The sequence below is a fragment of the Salvelinus namaycush genome, chromosome 2 (genome assembly GCF_016432855.1).
Source record: "Salvelinus namaycush isolate Seneca chromosome 2, SaNama_1.0, whole genome shotgun sequence".
NCBI classification, from domain to species: Eukaryota; Metazoa; Chordata; class Actinopteri; order Salmoniformes; family Salmonidae; genus Salvelinus; species Salvelinus namaycush.
Window position 1 is genome coordinate 9,658,278 of NC_052308.1, and position 20,935 is coordinate 9,679,212.

General features: G+C 42.0%; 1 protein-coding gene across 2 annotated transcripts in view; it reads left to right on the forward strand.

Moving 5' to 3' along the window:
* Positions 1-252: 252 nt before the first annotated feature.
* LOC120058769 (guanine nucleotide-binding protein G(i) subunit alpha-2) overlaps positions 253-20,935 on the forward strand; it is a 91,025-nt gene continuing 70,342 nt past the window's right edge. The window contains exons 1-2 of one of the 2 annotated variants that reach the window (XM_039007518.1): positions 253-738; positions 907-1,089. In XM_039007518.1, coding sequence (XP_038863446.1) covers positions 972-1,089 — 118 coding nt within the window. In that variant the 5' untranslated portion in view covers positions 253-738; positions 907-971. Of the gene's footprint in view, positions 1,090-20,935 lie in introns of both variants that reach the window. The other variant, XM_039007510.1, reaches the window with a different exon arrangement.

Sequence of the window (20,935 nt, forward strand, 5' to 3'; positions counted from 1 at the left end):
TTTTAATAAAACGTCAATCAAATAAAACCACAGACTGTTTCCTTATTGCTGTTGCTCTAAAATGGTAACAGCACGAATGCGCATGTGCCAATTAAAACAAGGAAACAGTCGGTGGTTGTATTTGATTACCATTTACTAAAAGGTATGTATACTCCATGGAGTTGAGGTAGGCTACTACATAATTGCCTACATTTCCCATAAGACAAGAGACTTGCAAATCACGGAATTTACAGCAGGATTTCAAATAGGATGCATTTGGCACTAGGCTATTGCCTCCCTTTACCGCAGAAAACTTACCAACCGTGGTGTATCAACCATTTGTTAAATCTACGACACACAATGTGGATATATTATATCAACTGAGCACAGAAAGGGTGTCAACAAATCCCCGTAGAAGGCAAGCAGCAGGTTGGCAGCTGAAGTGCGCTAGCGGTTTGTCTGGATTTCCACTGGATATGTTCATTTGACTGCGCGGTTGAGTCTGGGAGCGCAGTCGCTCACTAGGAACACATCCATGTGATTGAATTCCACCTACATTCACTTGGTCGAAAGAAACGAACGAACGAGGAATACGATTGACTAGCTTATATCGGTGCGACTGTCAGAATTGATTACCAATGGTCAATACTACAGAACCAATTCGTATACGCCACCTGAGATTTGACTGCAACTTTCAGTGGTATTCCTTGAAGTAGCATCTCCAAGAAGATTGCTCTGCGACCAAAAGGATATAGCTAGGTATTGACGGAACATTTGTTTACATCACTCAGAATAACGACATTTTGTGCGTGCCATTTGGATTGAACTAGAACTAGACTAGTCTACAACATTTTCACGCGCACGTCTCTTGAACAGGACAGGAAGGATTTTGAATAACCGTTTCTTTTTTGTTGGCGTATCAAACAGCAGTCAAGACGAAATCCTTCAAGAATCCTTGCGCCGGCCGTCAGTGCGCGCGTGCTTTTGGAAACATGGGTTGTACGCTAAGTGCGGAAGATAAAGCGGCCGCGGAGAGATCAAAGATGATTGATAAAAATCTCCGCGAGGATGGAGAGAAGGCGGCAAGGGAGGTGAAACTGCTCTTACTAGGTATGGGATGCCGTTTATTCTATTCATTTGCTTGGCCGAATGGACGACTAGCCAGTGTAGGTTACGTTCCTAGTTGGGCTCTGTTTCGGGGTTGAGTGCTTCAAACTCTTAAACAGAATTGTCCACAATTTTGATCATAAGTGGTAGCGTAATGGGCTGCATCACAAGCCATCATCACTTTGCCTTTTGGCACTGGTAGGGTGTCCATCCGCCGCGCGTCTGCTAGGCATCAACCCGCAGCGCACGCATTGTTTTGTTTCTACCGAGCGTTGTGTTTTCTATGTGGTCGACTGTTGATGCTGAGCTTGCTCTGCCAACGCCTTAGAACAAATGACATAATTACTGTAGCAAAGAACCATAAGTAATTATCCTAGTGCAACATAGCTCTCGGTCAAGCAGAGATGTTGTATTCATTCATCAATGTGGTTCTGCATTGCATCTCCTTGTGTGACAATGCATATGCCATGTATCTGTTTGGGTGGGAATCACTGGTTCCCAGCGGTGGTACTTGGCCTATCCACAGGGGGTACTTGAGAAGACTGATGAGACCATAGGCTTACTGGTAAAATGCACATGAGGTAAAATGCACATGAGGGGGTACTCCAGGGGTACTCGGGCAGAGTAAAATTCAGTTGGTCATACAGTAACTGAAAAAGGTTGGGAATGGGAACCACTGGTTTAGTCAATCAATATTTTGTTCAGAACAGGTAGCTACATACTTATTATTACACAGGCTGTGTTGAACAGGAAGAGTAATGTATGTTGGAGCGTATGACATTGCAATCAGGAATTTGACTGAGCAGGGGCAGAAAGTAGTAAACACTCCACCTCCTCTAAGTCACATTTTCACACAAAGGAAGGTTTTGGGCTTCAGCAAAACAGGTTTTGTAGTAGGCTGATGTATTTAGTCAATGTAATAATCTAACCTAATGTGATGTCACTGTGCAAGGCTAAAGAGATAGAGTCAGTGTATTGGGGAGTGTGTTTATGTAATAATCTAACTTAATGTGATGTCGCTGTGCAAGGCTAAAGAGATAGAGTCAGTGTATTGGGGAGTGTGTTTATGTAATAATCTAACCTAATGTGATGTCGCTGTGCAAGGCTAAAGAGATAGAGTCAGTGTATTGGGGAGTGTGTTAATGTAATAATCTAACCTAATGTGATGTCGCTGTGCAAGGCTAAAGAGATAGAGTCAGTGTATTGGGGAGTGTGTTAATGTAATAATCTAACCTAATGTGATGTCACTGTGCAAGGCTAAAGAGATAGAGTCAGTGTATTGGGGAGTGTGTTTATGTAATAATCTAACCTAATGTGATGTCGCTGTGCAAGGCTAAAGAGATAGAGTCAGTGTATTGGGGAGTGTGTTTATGTAATAATCTAACCTAATGTGATGTCGCTGTGCAAGGCTAAAGAGATAGAGTCAGTGTATTGGGGAGTGTGTTTATGTAATAATCTAACCTAATGTGATGTCGCTGTGCAAGGCTAAAGAGATAGAGTCAGTGTATTGGGGAGTGTGTTAATGTAATAATCTAACCTAATGTGATGTCGCTGTGCAAGGCTAAAGAGATAGAGTCAGTGTATTGGGGAGTGTGTTTATGTAATAATCTAACCTAATGTGATGTCACTCTGCAAGGCTAAAGAGATAGGGTCAGTGTACTAACATCAAGGCGGTGACCCGTTCCTGTAGGTTCATGCTCTACAACATTCGCAGAGTACGACCCTGCCTCACACAGGAAGCGGCGCAGGTCCTAATCCAGGCACTTGTCATCTCCCGTCTGGATTACTGCAACTCGCTGTTGGCTGGGCTCCCTGCCTGTGCCATTAAACCCCTACAACTCATCCAGAACGCCGCAGCCCGTCTGGTGTTCAACCTTCCCAAGTTCTCTCACGTCACCCCGCTCCTCCGCTCTCTCCACTGGCTTCCAGTTGAAGCTCGCATCCGCTACAAGACCATGGTGCTTGCCTACGGAGCTGTGAGGGGAACGGCACCTCCGTACCTTCAGGCTCTGATCAGGCCCTACACCCAAACAAGGGCACTGCGTTCATCCACCTCTGGCCTGCTCGCCTCCCTACCTCTGAGGAGGTACAGTTCCCGCTCAGCCCAGTCAAAACTGTTCGCTGCTCTGGCACCCCAATGGTGGAACAAACTCCCTCACGACGCCAGGTCAGCGGAGTCAATCACCACCTTCCGGAGACACCTGAAACCCCACCTCTTTAAGGAATACCTAGGATAGGATAAAGTAATCCTTCTAACCCCCCCCCCCCCCCCTTAAAAGATTTAGATGCACTATTGTAAAGTGGTTGTTCCACTGGATATCATAAGGTGAATGCACCAATTTGTAAGTCGCTCTGGATAAGAGCGTCTGCTAAATGACTTAAATGTAAATGTAAAATGTGTATTGGGGAGTGTGTTTATGTAATAATCTAACCTAATGTGATGTCACTCTGCAAGGCTAAAGAGATAGGGTCAGTGTACTAACATCAAGGCGGTGACCCGTTCCTGTAGGTTCATGCTCTACAACATTCGCAGAGTACGACCCTGCCTCACACAGGAAGCGGCGCAGGTCCTAATCCAGGCACTTGTCATCTCCCGTCTGGATTACTGCAACTCGCTGTTGGCTGGGCTCCCTGCCTGTGCCATTAAACCCCTACAACTCATCCAGAACGCCGCAGCCCGTCTGGTGTTCAACCTTCCCAAGTTCTCTCACGTCACCCCGCTCCTCCGCTCTCTCCACTGGCTTCCAGTTGAAGCTCGCATCCGCTACAAGACCATGGTGCTTGCCTACGGAGCTGTGAGGGGAACGGCACCTCCGTACCTTCAGGCTCTGATCAGGCCCTACACCCAAACAAGGGCACTGCGTTCATCCACCTCTGGCCTGCTCGCCTCCCTACCTCTGAGGAAGTACAGTTCCCGCTCAGCCCAGTCAAAACTGTTCGCTGCTCTGGCACCCCAATGGTGGAACAAACTCCCTCACGACGCCAGGTCAGCGGAGTCAATCACCACCTTCCGGAGACACCTGAAACCCCACCTCTTTAAGGAATACCTAGGATAGGATAAAGTAATCCTTCTAACCCCCCCCCCCCCCCCCCCCCCTTAAAAGATTTAGATGCACTATTGTAAAGTGGTTGATCCACTGGATATCATAAGGTGAATGCACCAATTTGTAAGTCGCTCTGGATAAGAGCGTCTGCTAAATGACTTAAATGTAAATGTAAAATGTGTATTGGGGAGTGTGTTTATGTAATAATCTAACCTAATGTGATGTCACTCTGCAAGGCTAAAGAGATAGAGTCAGTGTATTGGGGAGTGTGTTTATGTAATAATCTAACCTAATGTGATGTCACTGTGCAAGGCTAAAGAGATAGAGTCAGTGTATTGGGGAGTGTGTTTATGTAATAATCTAACCTAATGTGATGTCACTCTGCAAGGCTAAAGAGATAGTCAGTGTATTGTGTTGTTCACAACAGCAGTATTAGGCCTAGCCTACCCTTGGTAGCCTTCTTGTTATTTCTGATTCTTATCTCAGACTCTAATTTGTTGGTACACTGCAAAATGCCCGACTCCTTCCAGCTGCAGTGCTGGAATCACAACAACACATTCACCTCTAGTGAATATGAGTATTTTGCATTATGATTGATGCCACACATTCCTACCAATCACAATTCTGTGAACAAAACACAGAGGTTTTGAAAATGCCTATTTGCAATATGATCGACATTGGAACTGTCCAAGGTGCCCAAAACAAAGCCAAATAAATTATGGAAATATGGAGTCGATTGCTTAGGGTCCCGACTTGCACAGGTTCCCGGTTTGCAGAGGGAACCACACTGGAGTTGTATGTCCTGGGATGGGCATATATATATTACAGTAACCTCTGCTGACATTGCTTGGCTGTACAGTACCTCCCTGGTCCTTTTGGCCAATGTTATGAAAGAAATACGGTGTGCCTTGTCGTGAAAAATTGCAAGATTATGTTATAATGGTTGTATTGCATAATATATTTATGTGATATATGTGTCGATTAGAATGTATTTCTTTGGACTCTAGTGTTGGCAGTTGCATTTCTTCCCTCAGCTGGCGCTCAGTCACTTGGGGCCCAGAGAGGGGAGAGGTCAGGCTTGTCTTTCACATATCCCTGGTGCTATGCAGAATATCAGAAAGGGAAGAGGACAGGATGGAACATTGTCTTCATATGTGAATGTATCTGTTAAACCATGTGAAGGGATGGCGTGATTAAAGGGGAACCAATTTCTTGTCTCCACAATGTCTGTGCTCCAGTCCCTCCCTCCTTTGGCATTGGGGGATGTGTATGGCAGTGTCTGGAACCATTGTATGTCCTCTCTGATGTTGCACTTATCCTGGGATAGTGTATGACCTAGAGGCTCACTCCCCTCAGTGAGCTTGTCCAGGAGTGGGGTCAAGAGGGGGTTTACTTGAGATGGGAGTATCTAGAGTTGACAATTGATTTATGCCTTTGGATGAGTTGGTGTTTTTGTGCTATGAAGTACCAGGAACGAGATTAGATCCTCCTCTTAGGAACCAAACTGAACGATAATTTATAGCGAATGCTATCTGGCTATGGGATACTCCTCTCTCAAGTAAAAGTCTTTCTTTGTGAACTGTTCCTAAGATCTGTGGTTCGTCATGTAGGTTGAGAGGGGTGTATCTTGGCTATAAAATATCTTTGTACTTTTGTGTTGTCACTTTCAATGGTTCATTAGGAATGGCGCATCATTGAAAGTCATTGCTAATGCAAAGCTCTTATTATTATTAAAGATGTAGTTTAAGTATAACTCTAACTGGTGTGTGAAGTTTGTAACTCTCCTCATTTGGTAATGCAGAAATTTGCCACCACAGCCTCAATATAGAAACCCTCCATTTACACACTGGCTTGCTCACAGAAAATGGGCCAAGTTGAAAGACCTACATTTGGGAGCTGCTTGGAAACTAAAAAAGCTATGGCATAAAAAGGAAAGGGGCTAGTGTAGTCCTATGGATTTTCAGGCAAATCACCTGGTCATCTAGTCACATCTATAGGCTAGCCTACACTCTTAGAAGTAAAGGAGTATAACCTTTTGGGTTTCACTTGCCACATCATCACAATGACTGTCACGCCCTGACCTTAGAGAGCCGTTTTATTTCTCGATTTGGTTAGGTCAGGGTGTGATTTGGGGTGGGCATTCTATGTTGTTTGTTTCTATGTTTTGGCCGGGTATGGTTCTCAATCAGGGACAGCTGTCTATCGTTGTCTCTGATTGGGAATCATACTTAGGCAGCCTTTTTTCCTTTTGGTAGTTGTGGGTAGTTGTCTTTATTTGTGCATGTATAGCCTTACGGAGCTTCACGGTCGTTTTTGTTGTATTATTGTTTTGTTGGCGACATTTGCAAAATAAAGAAAGAATGTACGCTCACCACGCTGCACCTTGGTCCATTCCATACGACGATCGTGACAATGACCCAAAATGCATCATTTGATTTAAATCGTGATGATGTGGCAAGTGACACTGCTTCTTCAAAGTCCAATATCTTAACTTGACTGCTGACATGTAAAACATGTTGGGACTGTATCAACAGCGGACTAATGAAGAAAATACCAAAATATAGTTTTTAGGAAGATTTTTCCATCAATAACTCAGCAGCAACAACCCAACCGGACTCTTTTTAAAGAAAACAACCCAACGAAGTGACCCAATGCCTGCAACCCAGCAGTTGGGTCATCTGAACAACCCAGCATTCTTAAGAATGTGGCTAGGTTGAAGATACTGTAGCTAGCTAGCGACTTAAGCCAACTAATAATTATCATCCTAAATATAAGTCATTACCATCACAATATTAGTTTTTTTTGTAGAAAATGATTGAACATTGCTACTAAATTAGTATTCATAAAGGAATGGGTAATTGTTTACAAGTTGCTAGCTATCCCATAAGGCCATTACCCGAAAACCACATATTTTCATCTTCTGAGTCTGGCAGCGCAACAAATCCAATGGCAAAATAAATTCAAAGTGTCCTGCACGACTCTTTACCCAGACAGTATCTGGGTAAAGATATTCCTGAGAGACAGTCATATGTCACCACTATGCTTAACACCGGATCACAGGGAGACATGATAGGAAACGAAGATAGCCACTGTGGATAAGAACTGAATAGGCTCTCTGCAGATGGGATTCTGCCCATAAAGTCTTGTGCAGCAGTTATTGCCTGTGCAACAGGGACACAGTCAGATAAGTGGCAAAACGAGATAACCCAGACAAACAACCCAATCAGCGCAAGCCAAATAGCATCTGCTCATAGAAGATGTGTGACTTTGCGTAATCTTCATAAAATAGGCATATTTTCTGGAAGTATATACAGTATGTATCAGTGTTTCCCCTAAATAAATTTAGCAAAGGCGGGCCGCAGCTGCTAAATCATGGCTGCCATAAAAATAAGATGTTCTGGATGCTATAATGTTTTCAGTGTCAACTTAAATGACTACAATCATATATAAAGTATGTAGAAAAGATAATGGAGCTGTATAATTTTTAAAAAGATCATCTTTGAGAACTAACAACCATCCAAATAAAAACCAGACAGACAGTGAGGGAGAATCAAAAATTGGTGTTGGTAGCTGTGACAAACTTTAAGCGAATATGTTGCACCTGATGGCAAAGAAAACTGATGTATTTCAGGTTTTTTTAAACACTGTGCCTGCTCAGGTATCTGGAGGTAGGGAAAGGTATTTAGGGAAATTAAATATAATGCTTTGACTAAGTGTCAATGTCACTTTTATTTTGTCAACACTGCCATGCTCCAAGAAAGGATGTGAGCAAGGTACATTTCCCTGTGTAAGTGTAGCCAAGTCCAGTGTAAAGGGATTTTATGATTGCAGAACATTGTAGGGGCATGCTTCTTCTCTTGGACACTGTAGACATCCAAGGGAATATCTGAGTAGGCTGGAGAGCAACTTACAGTAATGCGTGCATAAATTATTCGTATGGGTGGCCCCAGCAAGAATCAAACCCACGATTCTTGGCGTTGTGAGCGCCGTGCTCTACCAACTGAGGCACACAGGTTGTGTGTCAGTAAACGCTGTAGATGGCATGTAAAATATCGCCCCCATCTATGATAACTCGCCTTCATGCAGTATCTCATGCATGGCCAATACAGAGTTTTAAAAGGAGAGATACTGTAGGATTGAGCAAGTGCATATCCATCAGTTATATACAAAACAATGTAACCTGTCCTCATCTACACTTTCTCTGTCATTCTAAACTGATGGGAGGGTGGAAAAAGGGTTCATCTCTCGGTCCTACCCTCTTGTTCAACAACATGTTTTTCTATTTCAGACATTGACCTATAGGTAAGCCTTAGGTCTATCCTTTCTAAAATAGTTTTCCAGCTGTTCTTACCTATTTGATTCCTCTTTTCCACAATTTCTGTAAAGCCTCTTGCAGTTCAACAGCTGAGTGGATGTCTTCTCGGCACTTGCACTCCCCAATTATTTGGGAGAGAGAGAGAGAGATGAGGGACAGTGTCTGACAGACCAACCAATCAGCACATGTCCTCTATGCTTATTGTTATTGTTAAATGTATGGTTATTTTGACCCTTGATTATTGTTGTTACTGTTATCCCGTTGACAATATTGATTACTATTATTAATTATGTTAATATTGTAAATCTCCAAGGTAAGCTTTGGCAATATGTACATTGTTACATCATGCCAAAGCTAATTGAATTGAGAGAGAGAGAGAGAGAGAGAGAGCTAGTAAGAGAAAGAGAGAGAGAGCAACAGAGAGAATGAGGAAGAGGGAGGGAGATGGAGAGGGAGAGAGAGAGGTGGAGAAAGAGAGAGAGACAGAGAGAGGAAGGAAAGGGAGAGAGAGAGAGCTAGTAAGAGAAAGAGTGAGATAGAAAGAGAGAGAGAAAACAACATGAGGAATGTCTCAGTGAACTAAGCGTCTCACTTTCCATACGGACCTCCACTCCTCAATGCAGATATTATCCCTGTGGTAGTTGGATGGTCTGGCACACACTCATACATATGAAAAGACATGCAACAGAGGCAGCTAGCCCTGGTGGGAAGTGGAGGAGTTTAAACTATACTATCCTGTAGCCTATCCTATACTATGTTGTGTATACCACCAGCTGTTTTCTGAAGTGCGTGTCGTGTGAAACTTTAATGTTATTCTGTCACGACCATAGGAGGTGGCCATACATTCAGCTCAGTGACAGCAGCTGACTCTTTGGCTGTCAGGCTTGCTTTGTGTGACAGTACAGTCACGCTGGGAGAGCCCCTGCCAGGGGCCAGGTGTGACAGCCACACTGAACCAGCAGAGCCAAAGTGACAGAGACTTAATTCAGCAAAATATAACTTCCTCTGCTTGTTATCGTCAGGAAATGACTGAAGAAGACAGGGAACTAGTGTGAGGAGCTAGGGGAGAGGGATTTAGGAATGAGTTGAAACAGTAAGAGAAAGGTTATAGAAATCATGCCCTGTAATGTTTCCTTGTCTTGAGGTTCTTATGACTCATCAGAACCAGTGGGAAATACCAGAGCAGGGTTTTTCCAACCCTCAAATTAAGACAAACCTATTCTACTCTGTTCTGATCCTGGCTCCAAAAATTCTTCCTCCACCAAATCTACGCAAATTACATTTAATTTCATGAGAGTCAGTACAGCCCACTTGCCCCTATTTTGGGACTACTTGAGATGCAGGAGAACAAACGTTATTATAGCCTGAGAGAACCCAGACCTTTGAAAGATTGAGTTTGAAGTTCATATTTCCACTGTTAAGTCAAATCAATCAACTTCCATTACCTCATCTCCAGAAAAGGTTATTATAACATGGAGGTCAAGGTTATCCTGTTCGCTGAGAACAAAGACAGAGAAAGGTAAAGCCATCAGAGTTCATTAAAAACCAATTCACTCTCAGCTCCTGGGTCACCCCAGACTAATAGCTCAAGATTAATTGAACGTGAATAATCTATTCTTTTGAAATCAACAAATGCTCTACTCTCTTTCCTAGAAACACAACAGAGGGCATTAAGCTAGCTCTCCCCTAGTGTTTTCAGGAAAACCATTTGTTTTGGGACATGGTGACATGTTACCCCCTAGCCTCTAGCAAGGTCTCTGTGACCGTAAAACAACCCATCCCATCCCAGTGACAGAGATAACATTGCCAGCTATGACAAATAGTGACTGTCTGGTCATGTGTTTTATTTGTGCTATCCAGCATGCAATCCTATGTGTGCAACAGATGTGTAGAATGAGAGAGGATATTTTGATTTATCAGGATCCCCATTAGCTGACGTCAATGGCGACAGCTAGTCTTACTGGGTTCCGACACATAACAAAAAATATATTACAGACAAAAGACTTTACAATTTACATATATGAACATGTAGTGTGTGTGTGTGTGTGTGTGTGTGTGCGTGCATGCGTGCGTACCGCTCTGTTCTTGGCCATCTGCAGCTTAACTCAGTCTTTCTTTGCATCACTTGACCATATGACTGGACAATACTCAAGATAAAATAAAACTAGAGCCAGAGGATTATATCGATGATACCCCTACCCCATATTATGAACGTCAATATTTTTCATAATAATTTAAACACTAATTGTCCCAGAGGGATTTGGGTGTGTGAAATGGGAATGACTGTAGGCTCTCTGAAACACGAGATCAGAGAGCTAGATTACAGGTCTGTAATCTAGGAATCATGTTATAATCTATAATCTGATTACACTCTGAACTCGTTTTAACACCACATGTAATTCTCCTTGGCCTTTTAATTATGTGGTGCCATCTGTAGGCCTCAGACCAGTTCAGTGTACCCAGAGTACACAACACCAGCCCCGTGCCACTGCAGGGAGCTGAGAATGGTTCTGCTAATGAACTTTTACATTGAGGGTCAGCTGAGCACATGCAGTGGAGTGGACTGCAATCACAGTATTATGATCATTTCAGTTGTACACAAGGAAACAGGGCTGCTTGCCACTATCCAGTCAAGCCTGAAGGAAGGGGTATGATACGTCAGACTCTTTACTAGCATCGTGGTCTCCGACCGACTGAGCCTGCTGTTTATCATCGCGGGGCCAGGAAAACAAAATGCCCGCTCCATCTTCTCAGTAAACTGAGTCAACCAGGTATATTGATCGGAGCCCTCGGCCCTCTCCGTGTCTAACCTGGCTGAGTTGATGATTTTTCAATGGAACAGCTACGCAGTACCCACAGTGACTAAGAACTGACTGGGCTGGTTGGGCATGGTCAGACAGCTACTCAGAAACAACAAGTTCAGAGAAGTGGATGAGGAAGGTGCTATCTTGTTTAAGAGCATTGTGGAACTGCTGTCGGCGTACTGCCAAATTATACTGATTGATTTGTTGCGTTTTCTATGAATAGGTTGAGTTTTCAAGAATTACTGTTGACAACAGAACATTTTTCACAGAATTTTCAGTTGAACTACTCTGTGTTCCCAAACAGAGCAAACACTGTCTGGAAACCTTGTTTGATTGTGCCACACACCGGATCTGTAACTTAGAAGTTGGAGCCAGCTAGACCCTTGTAAATAAACGGAATGATATCATGTGTTTCTCACACTGTCAACAGTACTCACAGCATTAGTTAGATGAGTAGCAGTCCATACTTGACATTTCAATGCTGTGAAACATGGGAGGGCTGTGTTACTTTAAATGGGCAGTTTTGTAATTGTTGTATAGATGTCATACTGTACACCAGTCAGGGTTGTGGTGTGTGCCATTTTTGTTGGTCAAAAAATTGTATCTTGTGTCACTAATCAGTCTGGCCCAATTCTGCTGACATGAAAGGACAAGTCTGAGACTTTAAAAGAGCTGTGATTCAATACTATAGAACCCTAAAAATCAACTCTGGACCTGTTCCACTGCTTTTTTTCAGGGCCTTGGTTATGAATACAGAGGTTTCTCCCCTTTTACATTTCTCTCTTTGCTCACCGTCTCCTGAACCATGATGATGTAGACTATCTCTGCCCCATACTCCTGAACAGCTGGAATAAAAAAAAAAACTGCAGCGATTTGAATGAACATTCACATTTTTTTGTTGTTGAAGGCTATACAACCTTCTCTGTCTGTTGTAACTGATATTGCAATTGCACATGCAGGACACAATCCCTACACATTGCATTGGAGCAAAAACAATGAACGTTTTGTGTGATGATGTAAGCTAATCTTTATAGTTGCTGCCATATCGTGGCCACAAGCCAGAGTTTCGCACTTGAGTTTTGCATTGGGGCAAAAAACGATCTGTGTTTTAACCACTCAATGATCATGCAAGTACCGCACGAATAAACTACCTAGCTGTTCCACCTCTGGGCAGCCGAATGTTCTAGGCAGCCGAGCATGTACAGTACCAGTCAAAAGTTTGGACACCTACTCATTCCAGGGTTTTTCTTTATTTTTACTATTTTCTTCATTGTAGAATAATAGTGAAGTCTTCTAAACTATTAAATAACACATATGGAATCATGTAGTAACCAAAAAAGTGTTAAACAAATCAAAATATATTTTATATTTGAGATTCTTCAAAGTAGCCACCCGTTGCTTTGATGACAGCTTTGCACACTCTTGGGATTCTCTCAACCAGCTTCATGAGGTAGTCACCTGGAATGCATTTTTATTAACAGGTGAGCCTTGTTAAAAGTTAATTTGTGGAATTTCTTTCCTTCTTAATGAATTTGAGCCAATTAGTTATGTTGTGAGAAGGTAGGATTGGTGTACAGAAGATAGCTCTATTTGGTAAAAGACCAAGTCCATATTATGGCAAGAACAGCTCAAATAAGCAAAGAGAAACTACAGTCCATCATCACTTTGAGACATGAAGGTCAGTCAATGCAAAACATTTCAAGAACTTTAAAAGTTTCTTCAAGTGCAGTCACAAAAACCATCAAGCGCTATGATGAAACTGGCTCTCATGAGGACCACCACAGGAAAGGAAGACCCAGAGTTACCTCTGCTGCAGAGGATAAGTTCATTAGAGTTACCAACCTCAGAAATTGCAGCCAAAATAAATGCTGTAACAGACACATGTCAACATCAACTGTTCAGAGGAGACTGCGTGAATCAGGTCTTCATGGTCGAATTGCTGCAAAGAAACCTCTACTAAAGGAAGAAATAATAATAAGAAACTTGCTTGGGCCAATAATAATAAGAAACTTGCTTTGGCTAATAATAATAAGAAACTTGCTTGGGCCAATAAGAAGAAACTTGCTTTGGCTAATAATAATAAGAAACTTGCTTGGGCTAATAGTAATAAGAAACTTGCTTGGGCTAATAATAAGAAGAAACTTGCTTTGGCTAATAATAATAAGAAACTTGCTAGGGCTAATAAGAAGAAGAAACTTTCTTGGGCCAATAAGAAGAAGAAAGTTGCTTTGGCTAAAAATAATAAGAAACTTGCTATGGCTAATAAGAAGAAGAAACTTGCTTGGGCTAATAATAAGAAGAAACTTGCTTTGGCTAATAATAAGAAGAAACTTGCTTTGGCTAATAATAAGAAGAAACTTGCTTGGGCTAATAATAAGAAGAAACTTGCTTGGGCTAATAATAAGAAGAGACTTGCTTTGGCTAATAATAATAAGAAACTTGCTTTGGCTAATAATAAGAAGAAACTTGCTTTGGCTAATAATAAGAAGAAACTTGCTTGGGCTAATAAGAAGAAGAAACTTGCTTTGGCTAATAATAATAAGAAACTTGCTTGGGCTAATAATAAGAAGAAACTTGCTTGGGCTAATAATAATAAGAAACTTGTTTGGGCTAATAATAATAAGAAACTTGCTTGGGCTAATAAGAAGAAGAAACTTGCTTGGGCTAATAAGAAGAAGAAACTTGCTTGGGCCAATAAGAAGAAGAAACTTGCTTTGGCTAATAATAATAAGAAACTTGCTAGGGCTAATAAGAAGAATAAACTTGCTTGGGCTAATAATAATAAGAAACTTTCTTTGGCTAATAATAAGAAGAAACTTGCTATGGCTAATAAGAAGAAGAAACTTGCTTGGGCTAATAATAAGAAGAAACTTGCTTTGGCTAATAATAAGAAGAAACTTGCTTTGGCTAATAATAATAAGAAACTTGCTTGGGCTAATAATAAGAAGAAACTTGCTTTGGCTAATAATAATAAGAAACTTGCTAGGGCCAATAAGAAGAAGAAACTTGCTTTGGCTAATAATAATAAGAAACTTGCTTGGGCTAATAGTAATAAGAAACTTGCTTGGGCTAATAATAATAAGAAACTTGCTTGGGCCAATAAGAAGAAGAAACTTGCTTTGGCTAATAATAATAAGAAACTTGCTTGGGCTAATAGTAATAAGAAACTTGCTTGGGCTAATAATAATAAGAAACTTGCTTGGGCTAATAATAAGAAGAAACTTGCTTTGGCTAATAATAAGAAGAAACTTGCTTTGGCTAATAATAATAAGAAACTTGCTTGGGCTAATAATAAGAAGAAACTTGCTTTGGCTAATAATAATAAGAAACTTGCTTGGGCCAATAAGAAGAAGAAACTTGCTTTGGCTAATAATAATAAGAAACTTGCTTGGGCTAATAATAATAAGAAACTTGCTTGGGCTAATAATAAGAAGAAACTTGCTTTGGCTAATAATAATAAGAAACTTGCTTTGGCTAATAATAAGAAGAAACTTGCTTGGGCTAATAATAATAAGAAACTTGCTTGGGCTAATAATAATAAGAAACTTGCTTGGGCTAATAAGAAGAACAAACTTGCTTGGGCTAATAATAATAAGAAACTTGCTTTGGCTAATAAGAAGAAGAAACTTGCTTGGGCCAATAAGAAGAAGAAACTTGCTTTGACTAATAATAATAAGAAACTTGCTTTGACTAATAATAAGAAGAAACTTGCTTGGGCCAAGAAACACGAGTAATGGACATTAGACCGGTGGAAAGATGTCCTTTGAGTCCAAATTTAAGATTATTGGTTCCAACCGCCATTTCTTTGTGAGACGCAGAGTAGGTGAACGGATGATCTACGCTTGCGTGGTTCCCACCGTGAATCATGGAGGAGGAGGTGTGATGGTGTGGGGCTGCTTTGCTGGTGACACTGTCTGTGATTTATTTAGAATTCAAGGCACACTTAACCAGCATGGCTACCACAGCATTCTGCAGCGATACGCCATCCCGTCTGGTTTTTGCTGAGTGGGACTTTCATTTGTTTTTCAACAGGACAATGACCCAACACACCTCAAGGCGGTGTAAGGGCTATTTGACCAAGAAGGAGAGTGATGGAGTGCTGCATCAAATAACCTGTCCTCCACAATCACCCGACCTCAACCCAATTGAGATGGTTTGGGATGAGTTGGACCACAGAGTGAAGGAAAAGAAGCCAACAAGTGCTCAGCATATGTGGGAACTCCTTCAAGACTGTTGGAAAGATATTCCAGGTGAAGCTGGTGAAGAGAATGCCAAGAGTGTACAAAGCTGTCATCAAGGCAAAGGGTGGCTACTTTGAAGAATCTCAAATATAAAATATGTTTTGATTAGTTTAACACTTTTTTTGGTTACTACATCAAATCAAATGAAAGTTTATTTGTCACATGTGCCGAATACAACAGGTGTAGACCTTACAGTGAAATGCTTACTTACAGGCTCTAACCAATAGTGCAAAAAAGGTGAACAATAGGTAAGTAAAGAAATAGAAACAACAGTAAAAAGACAGTGAAAAACAGTAGCCAGGCTATAAACAGTAGCGAGGTTATAAAAGTAGCGAGGCTACATACAGACCGGTTAGTCAGGCTGATTGATTCCATATGTGTTACTTCATAGTTTTGATGTCTTCACTATTATTCTACAACGTAGAAAATAGTAAAAATAAAGAAAAACCCTTGAATGACTAGGTGTGTCCAAACTTTTGACTGGTACTGTATATCCGGAGTCTGACATTGGGTGAGTTCATTTTGCATCGCCTGGTGCGCCATTATTCCTTACGTTGTTTGTCAACTACCGCTTTAGACTGACTACTATTTGTGATGATAATCTGTATTGTTATGCTGCCATATCGTAGCGAGAGTTGCTGAAAAATAACTAGCCAATGTTTGCAGTGATGAGAAAATAATGCCTAATTTAGCTGCCTGTATATGTCTTGATTGTGTTTGATATGCTTGCCTAAATATACTGTTACAACAGACAACAAAGTTTGTACCAACATGTAGGCTATGTCATGAAAAAATAACATGAAATCGCGGTTGAGGCATGGAATGCATAGTTCGAACATGTCGACCATATCTTTATTTATTTATTTTTATTTCACCTTTATTTAACCATGTAGGCCAGTTGAGAACAAGTTCTCATTTACAACTGCTACCTGGCCAAGATAAAGCAAAGCAGTGCGACAAAAACAACACAGAGTTACACATGGGGTAAACAAACGTACAGTCAATAACACAATCGACAAATCTGTATACAGTGTTTGCAAATGAAGTAAGGAGGTAAGGCAATAAATAGGCCATAGAGGCAAAGTAATCACAATTTAGCAATTAACACTGGAGTGATAGATGTGCAGATGAGGATGTGCAAGTAGAAATACTGGTGGGCAAAAGAGCAGAAAACCAAACAAATATGGGATGAGTTAGGTAGTTGGTTGGATGGGCTATTTACAGATGTGCTGTGTACAGCTGCAGCGATCGGTAAGCTACTCTTGACAGCTGATGCTTAAAGGAAAGGCGGCCAAAGGAGGTGTTGGCTTTGGTGATGACCAGTGAAATATACCTGCTGGAGAACGTGCTACGGGTGGGTGTTGCTATGGTGACCAGTGAGCTGAGATAAGGCGGAGCTTTACCTAGCAAAGACTTATAGACAACCTGGAGCCAGTGGGTTTGACACTGTGATAGACTGCATCCAATTTGCTGAGTAGAGTGTTGGAGGCTATTTTGTAAATGACTTCGCCGAAGTCAAGGATCGGTAGTATAGTCAATTTTACGAGGGTATGTTTGGCAGCATGAGTGAAGGTGGCTTTGTTGCGAAATAGGAAGCCGATTCTAGATTTAATTTTGGATTGGAGATGCTTAATATGAGTCTGGAAGGAAAGTTTACAGTCTAGCCAGACACCTAGGAATTTATAGTTGTCCACATATTCTAAGTCTGAACCGTACAGAGTAGTGATGCTAGTCGGGCGGGCGGGTGTACAACATCAAGTCTTTACCCCTTCATGTCAATGAGGGGGACGTGGCAGTGGGAGTTCTGAGAAGCAGCAACGTAAAAGAAAATCGCACATCTGCAGAAATCTCCCTATCAATAGCCATGGTAAGTCGGGTTCCAGAAAATCCGGAATCTAAGCCACTTCATTATTTTCATGGTTCCCCTCTAATCAGGGACTGATTTAGACCTGGGACACCAGGTGTGTGCAATTAATTATCATGTAGAACATAAAACTAGCATGCTCTGGACCTCGTGGGGTAAAAGTTGAATAGCCCTGCTGTAAAACATCGGCTCAATTGCATACACTTAAGTCAAGAATAAACTTATAGTTGACCACATATACAGTACATCGTGTTCCCTCAGACAGAAGGACTACAGAAAGGGAATAAGGCACTCAGAGGAGTGTGACTTTGAGTCTGTAGTGTCAATAAGTATGTCTGTCCATCTGAAATGGGACTCAGGTCCCGCAGCTCTCTTGCTGGATGGCTGAGCTCAAGGACAAAGGAGAGCCATCGCTCCGAGCCTGCCTAGCCACCTTAAACAGGTGACAGCCCCATCTCACTGCACTGACACACTTGCTAGTTGTCATGAACCTGTATGAACCTGTATGACTCAATTTCTCTGACAGATACTTGCTTTTATGAACTTTCTCCCAGATATGTACCTAACTTACCTGTATAACATCACCTCATGAAACCAACTGACCTCTGCGCTTCCGTTTCGCTTAACTTCAATAGTTGAACGACACTGCTGTTCCATACTCACAGAGCACATTTAGAGGCATACGGATTGGTTAATAAATGACTAGATAGATTCCGATAAGGATGTTGTGTTGTGGAGCTGGGGAGTTTCTCCTCAGTGTTACAAGCCACCATTTATTAACATCGGCTGCTTTTGGCCTGGGGGTTAGAGGCCAGACCAGTCCACCCAGTGTGTGTGTCATTGCCTGTATGACATTGCCTGTATGTGGGTGTGAAGTGAGGGTGATTGTGGGGAAGAGAGTGGCAGTAAACATTAGGAGTAAGTATTAATTACTATTTTAGTACCAGCCGTTGCGCAACACAACCTCATCATCCCCTTAGGTTTTCTCTCTAACTCAGTGCCCCTTCAGCTTCTACGGCCAACGTTAGACTGTCTGACTAGTAATGCTATGGGTGGCCACACCAGTTATCATTGTGTCTCTGTGCCATTAAAATGCTCAGATAGAACACGGGCTCGTAGCCTACCGTGCTTTCTTCTCATTCATTGTGTGTGTGTGTGTCACACATTATAACAACACACACAACTACACAAACCCTTGCATGCCATTATCAGATATTTTCTGATCTCTTCTGATACAGCATGTCATCTCCAGACGACTTCAGCAGCACCACATGCCCCGACACTAGCACTTCCTCCTTACTGCTACGTGTAGGTGTGAATGAATGAATATCGCCAGGATTCAGCCCACTTGTAGGCAGACTTGTATATGGAACTTGTGATTGGTGCAGAAAGATAGATGCTTGGATGTAGGGCCATACTGTACACACTGTATTCCACCACTGTATTTTATCACTGTATTCAACCAGACCACCACTGTATTCCACCACTGTATTCCACCACAGGTCATCTGAGACAGTGTGAGTTAGCAAGAGGGAGGAACAAGAAGAGACAGTAGCTTATTGAAATGCAGCTTGGCCCCCACACTGTGATTTATTCAGTCATCATTAATTCATGCAAGTGTCCTGGATAAAGGCAAAAAAGGAGCAGGGTTTGAAAATGTCTATCTTCCACAATGTATTTTTCATGAGTCAGGGTAGAGAGAGACATGCTCTGACTTCTCTGTGGGGGATGTAGAGAGGGATACCGAGATTTTCTCTGGGTGTCTCTGGTCAGATATGGACATTGGATGGCATTGGGAATACCCCATTCCAGAGGCGTCAGATGTGGGTTTCCCTGTTCCATCGTTTGTCTCTGTGTGTGTGTGTTTGTGTGTGTGTGTGTGTGTGTGTGTGTGTGTCAGTCAGTTTGTCTGTGTGTGAGTGCATGTGATGGGACATAATATTCTTCTTGCCATGTTTCCTGGGGAGTGAAGTGTACTTCCCCCATAGCCAACACATCTCATATTGAAGTGTACTTCCCCCATAGCCAACACATGTCATAGTGATGTGACTCTAGGAATACCTCCTACAAACAACCACCCCCTGCTGCCCTGGTAACAGGGCAAGAGGAGTAATTACATCATCTCCCTGAGCCAGCCCCTGCTGGGGAGGAAAGACCAATCGGGCGAGGGCTTAAATTAGGCTCTGCAGGATGGCCTTTTGAAGTGCCTGCTCAGAAATGGTTAGAGGTCAACTCAAAGGTTCTCAAAAAGTTATACAGCTGTACCATTGAGAGCATCTTGACTGGCTGCATCAACGCTTGGTAAGGCAACAGTGAAGGTCAGTGCTGTTTATGATGAGGGAGGCAGATTTTCCTTTTTATGAGCATGGCCTTATTTCTAGCATGTTGGATGACTGTCATTTATATTCCATTCACCCAGTTTAATGTAACAGTGATAGGTTTAGGCTACTACATGATACTCACATTTTCCCTATACCCATCATGAAGTTGATACAACCTAGCCTATGAGTTCAAGTTTACAACGTAGGTGCACACAGGTCGAGAGAAAAATTTGAGATGACAGACAGTGACACATGGACAGACAGTGACACATTCAACACCACCTTGCCTGCATCTAGCTCATCTAGGGTGTAATCATTATTCCAATAGTTGCAAACGAGAGTTTCTATTGTACAAATTCTGGTATTTTTATCCCCGCTTCGTTTGCTTCCGTTTAAAAACGTTTTTCAACAGAATTGGCAGAATGAATACACCCCTGATCACGCATAAACACAGTTCAATTTCACAGCAGCCACGTTGTATTCCTTCTCGCCTCTATGCACTCTCCTCCTCTCACCTTTTCCCTTTGTTTGTGGACTTCAATGCACAACACATCAGCTGTATGTGACCAAGTAAAAAAAAACTTTCCAAGCCAAACCATGTCATAACGCTACACACAGCCTACATCGTTTCCCCCATATTAGCTAAAGTAACGTCCTAGTCAACAGGCGGGCCCCGGTGGCAATAAATTCCTAAAACCAAAAGCTTACCTTGACTTGGAGGAGTTCCAGTGTTGTGTTGGATAGTCATAGCCAGCTAGCGAACATAGCATCCCTCTGTTTGAACTGGGTGTTAGAGTAACTAAACTAGCCTGCTGCATTTGCTGGCTAAGTAAGTTAAACTGAAAGTTTAAAAAAGAACAAAATCTCTCTCCTGCTTGTTAATTTTTAGAAAACTTATGCTTTCAGTACTATATTCATTCTCTGATCCTTTGATTGGGTGGACAACATGTCAGTTCATGCTGCAAGAGCTCTGCAAGGTTTGAGGACCTCCTCTGGAAGTTGTCATAATTACTATGTAAGTCTATGGAAGGGGGTGAGAACCAAGATCCTCCTAGGGTTTGTATTGAAGTCAATGTACCAAGAGGAGGACGGAAGCTAGCTGTCCTCCGGCTACACCATGGTGTTACCCTACAGAGTACTGTTGAGGCTACTGTAGACCTTCATTGCAAAACAGTGTGTTTTAATAAATTATTTGGTGACGTGCATATATTTAGTATAGTTTTATCTAAAAAGGATAACTTTTTCAATGTCTTACAATTT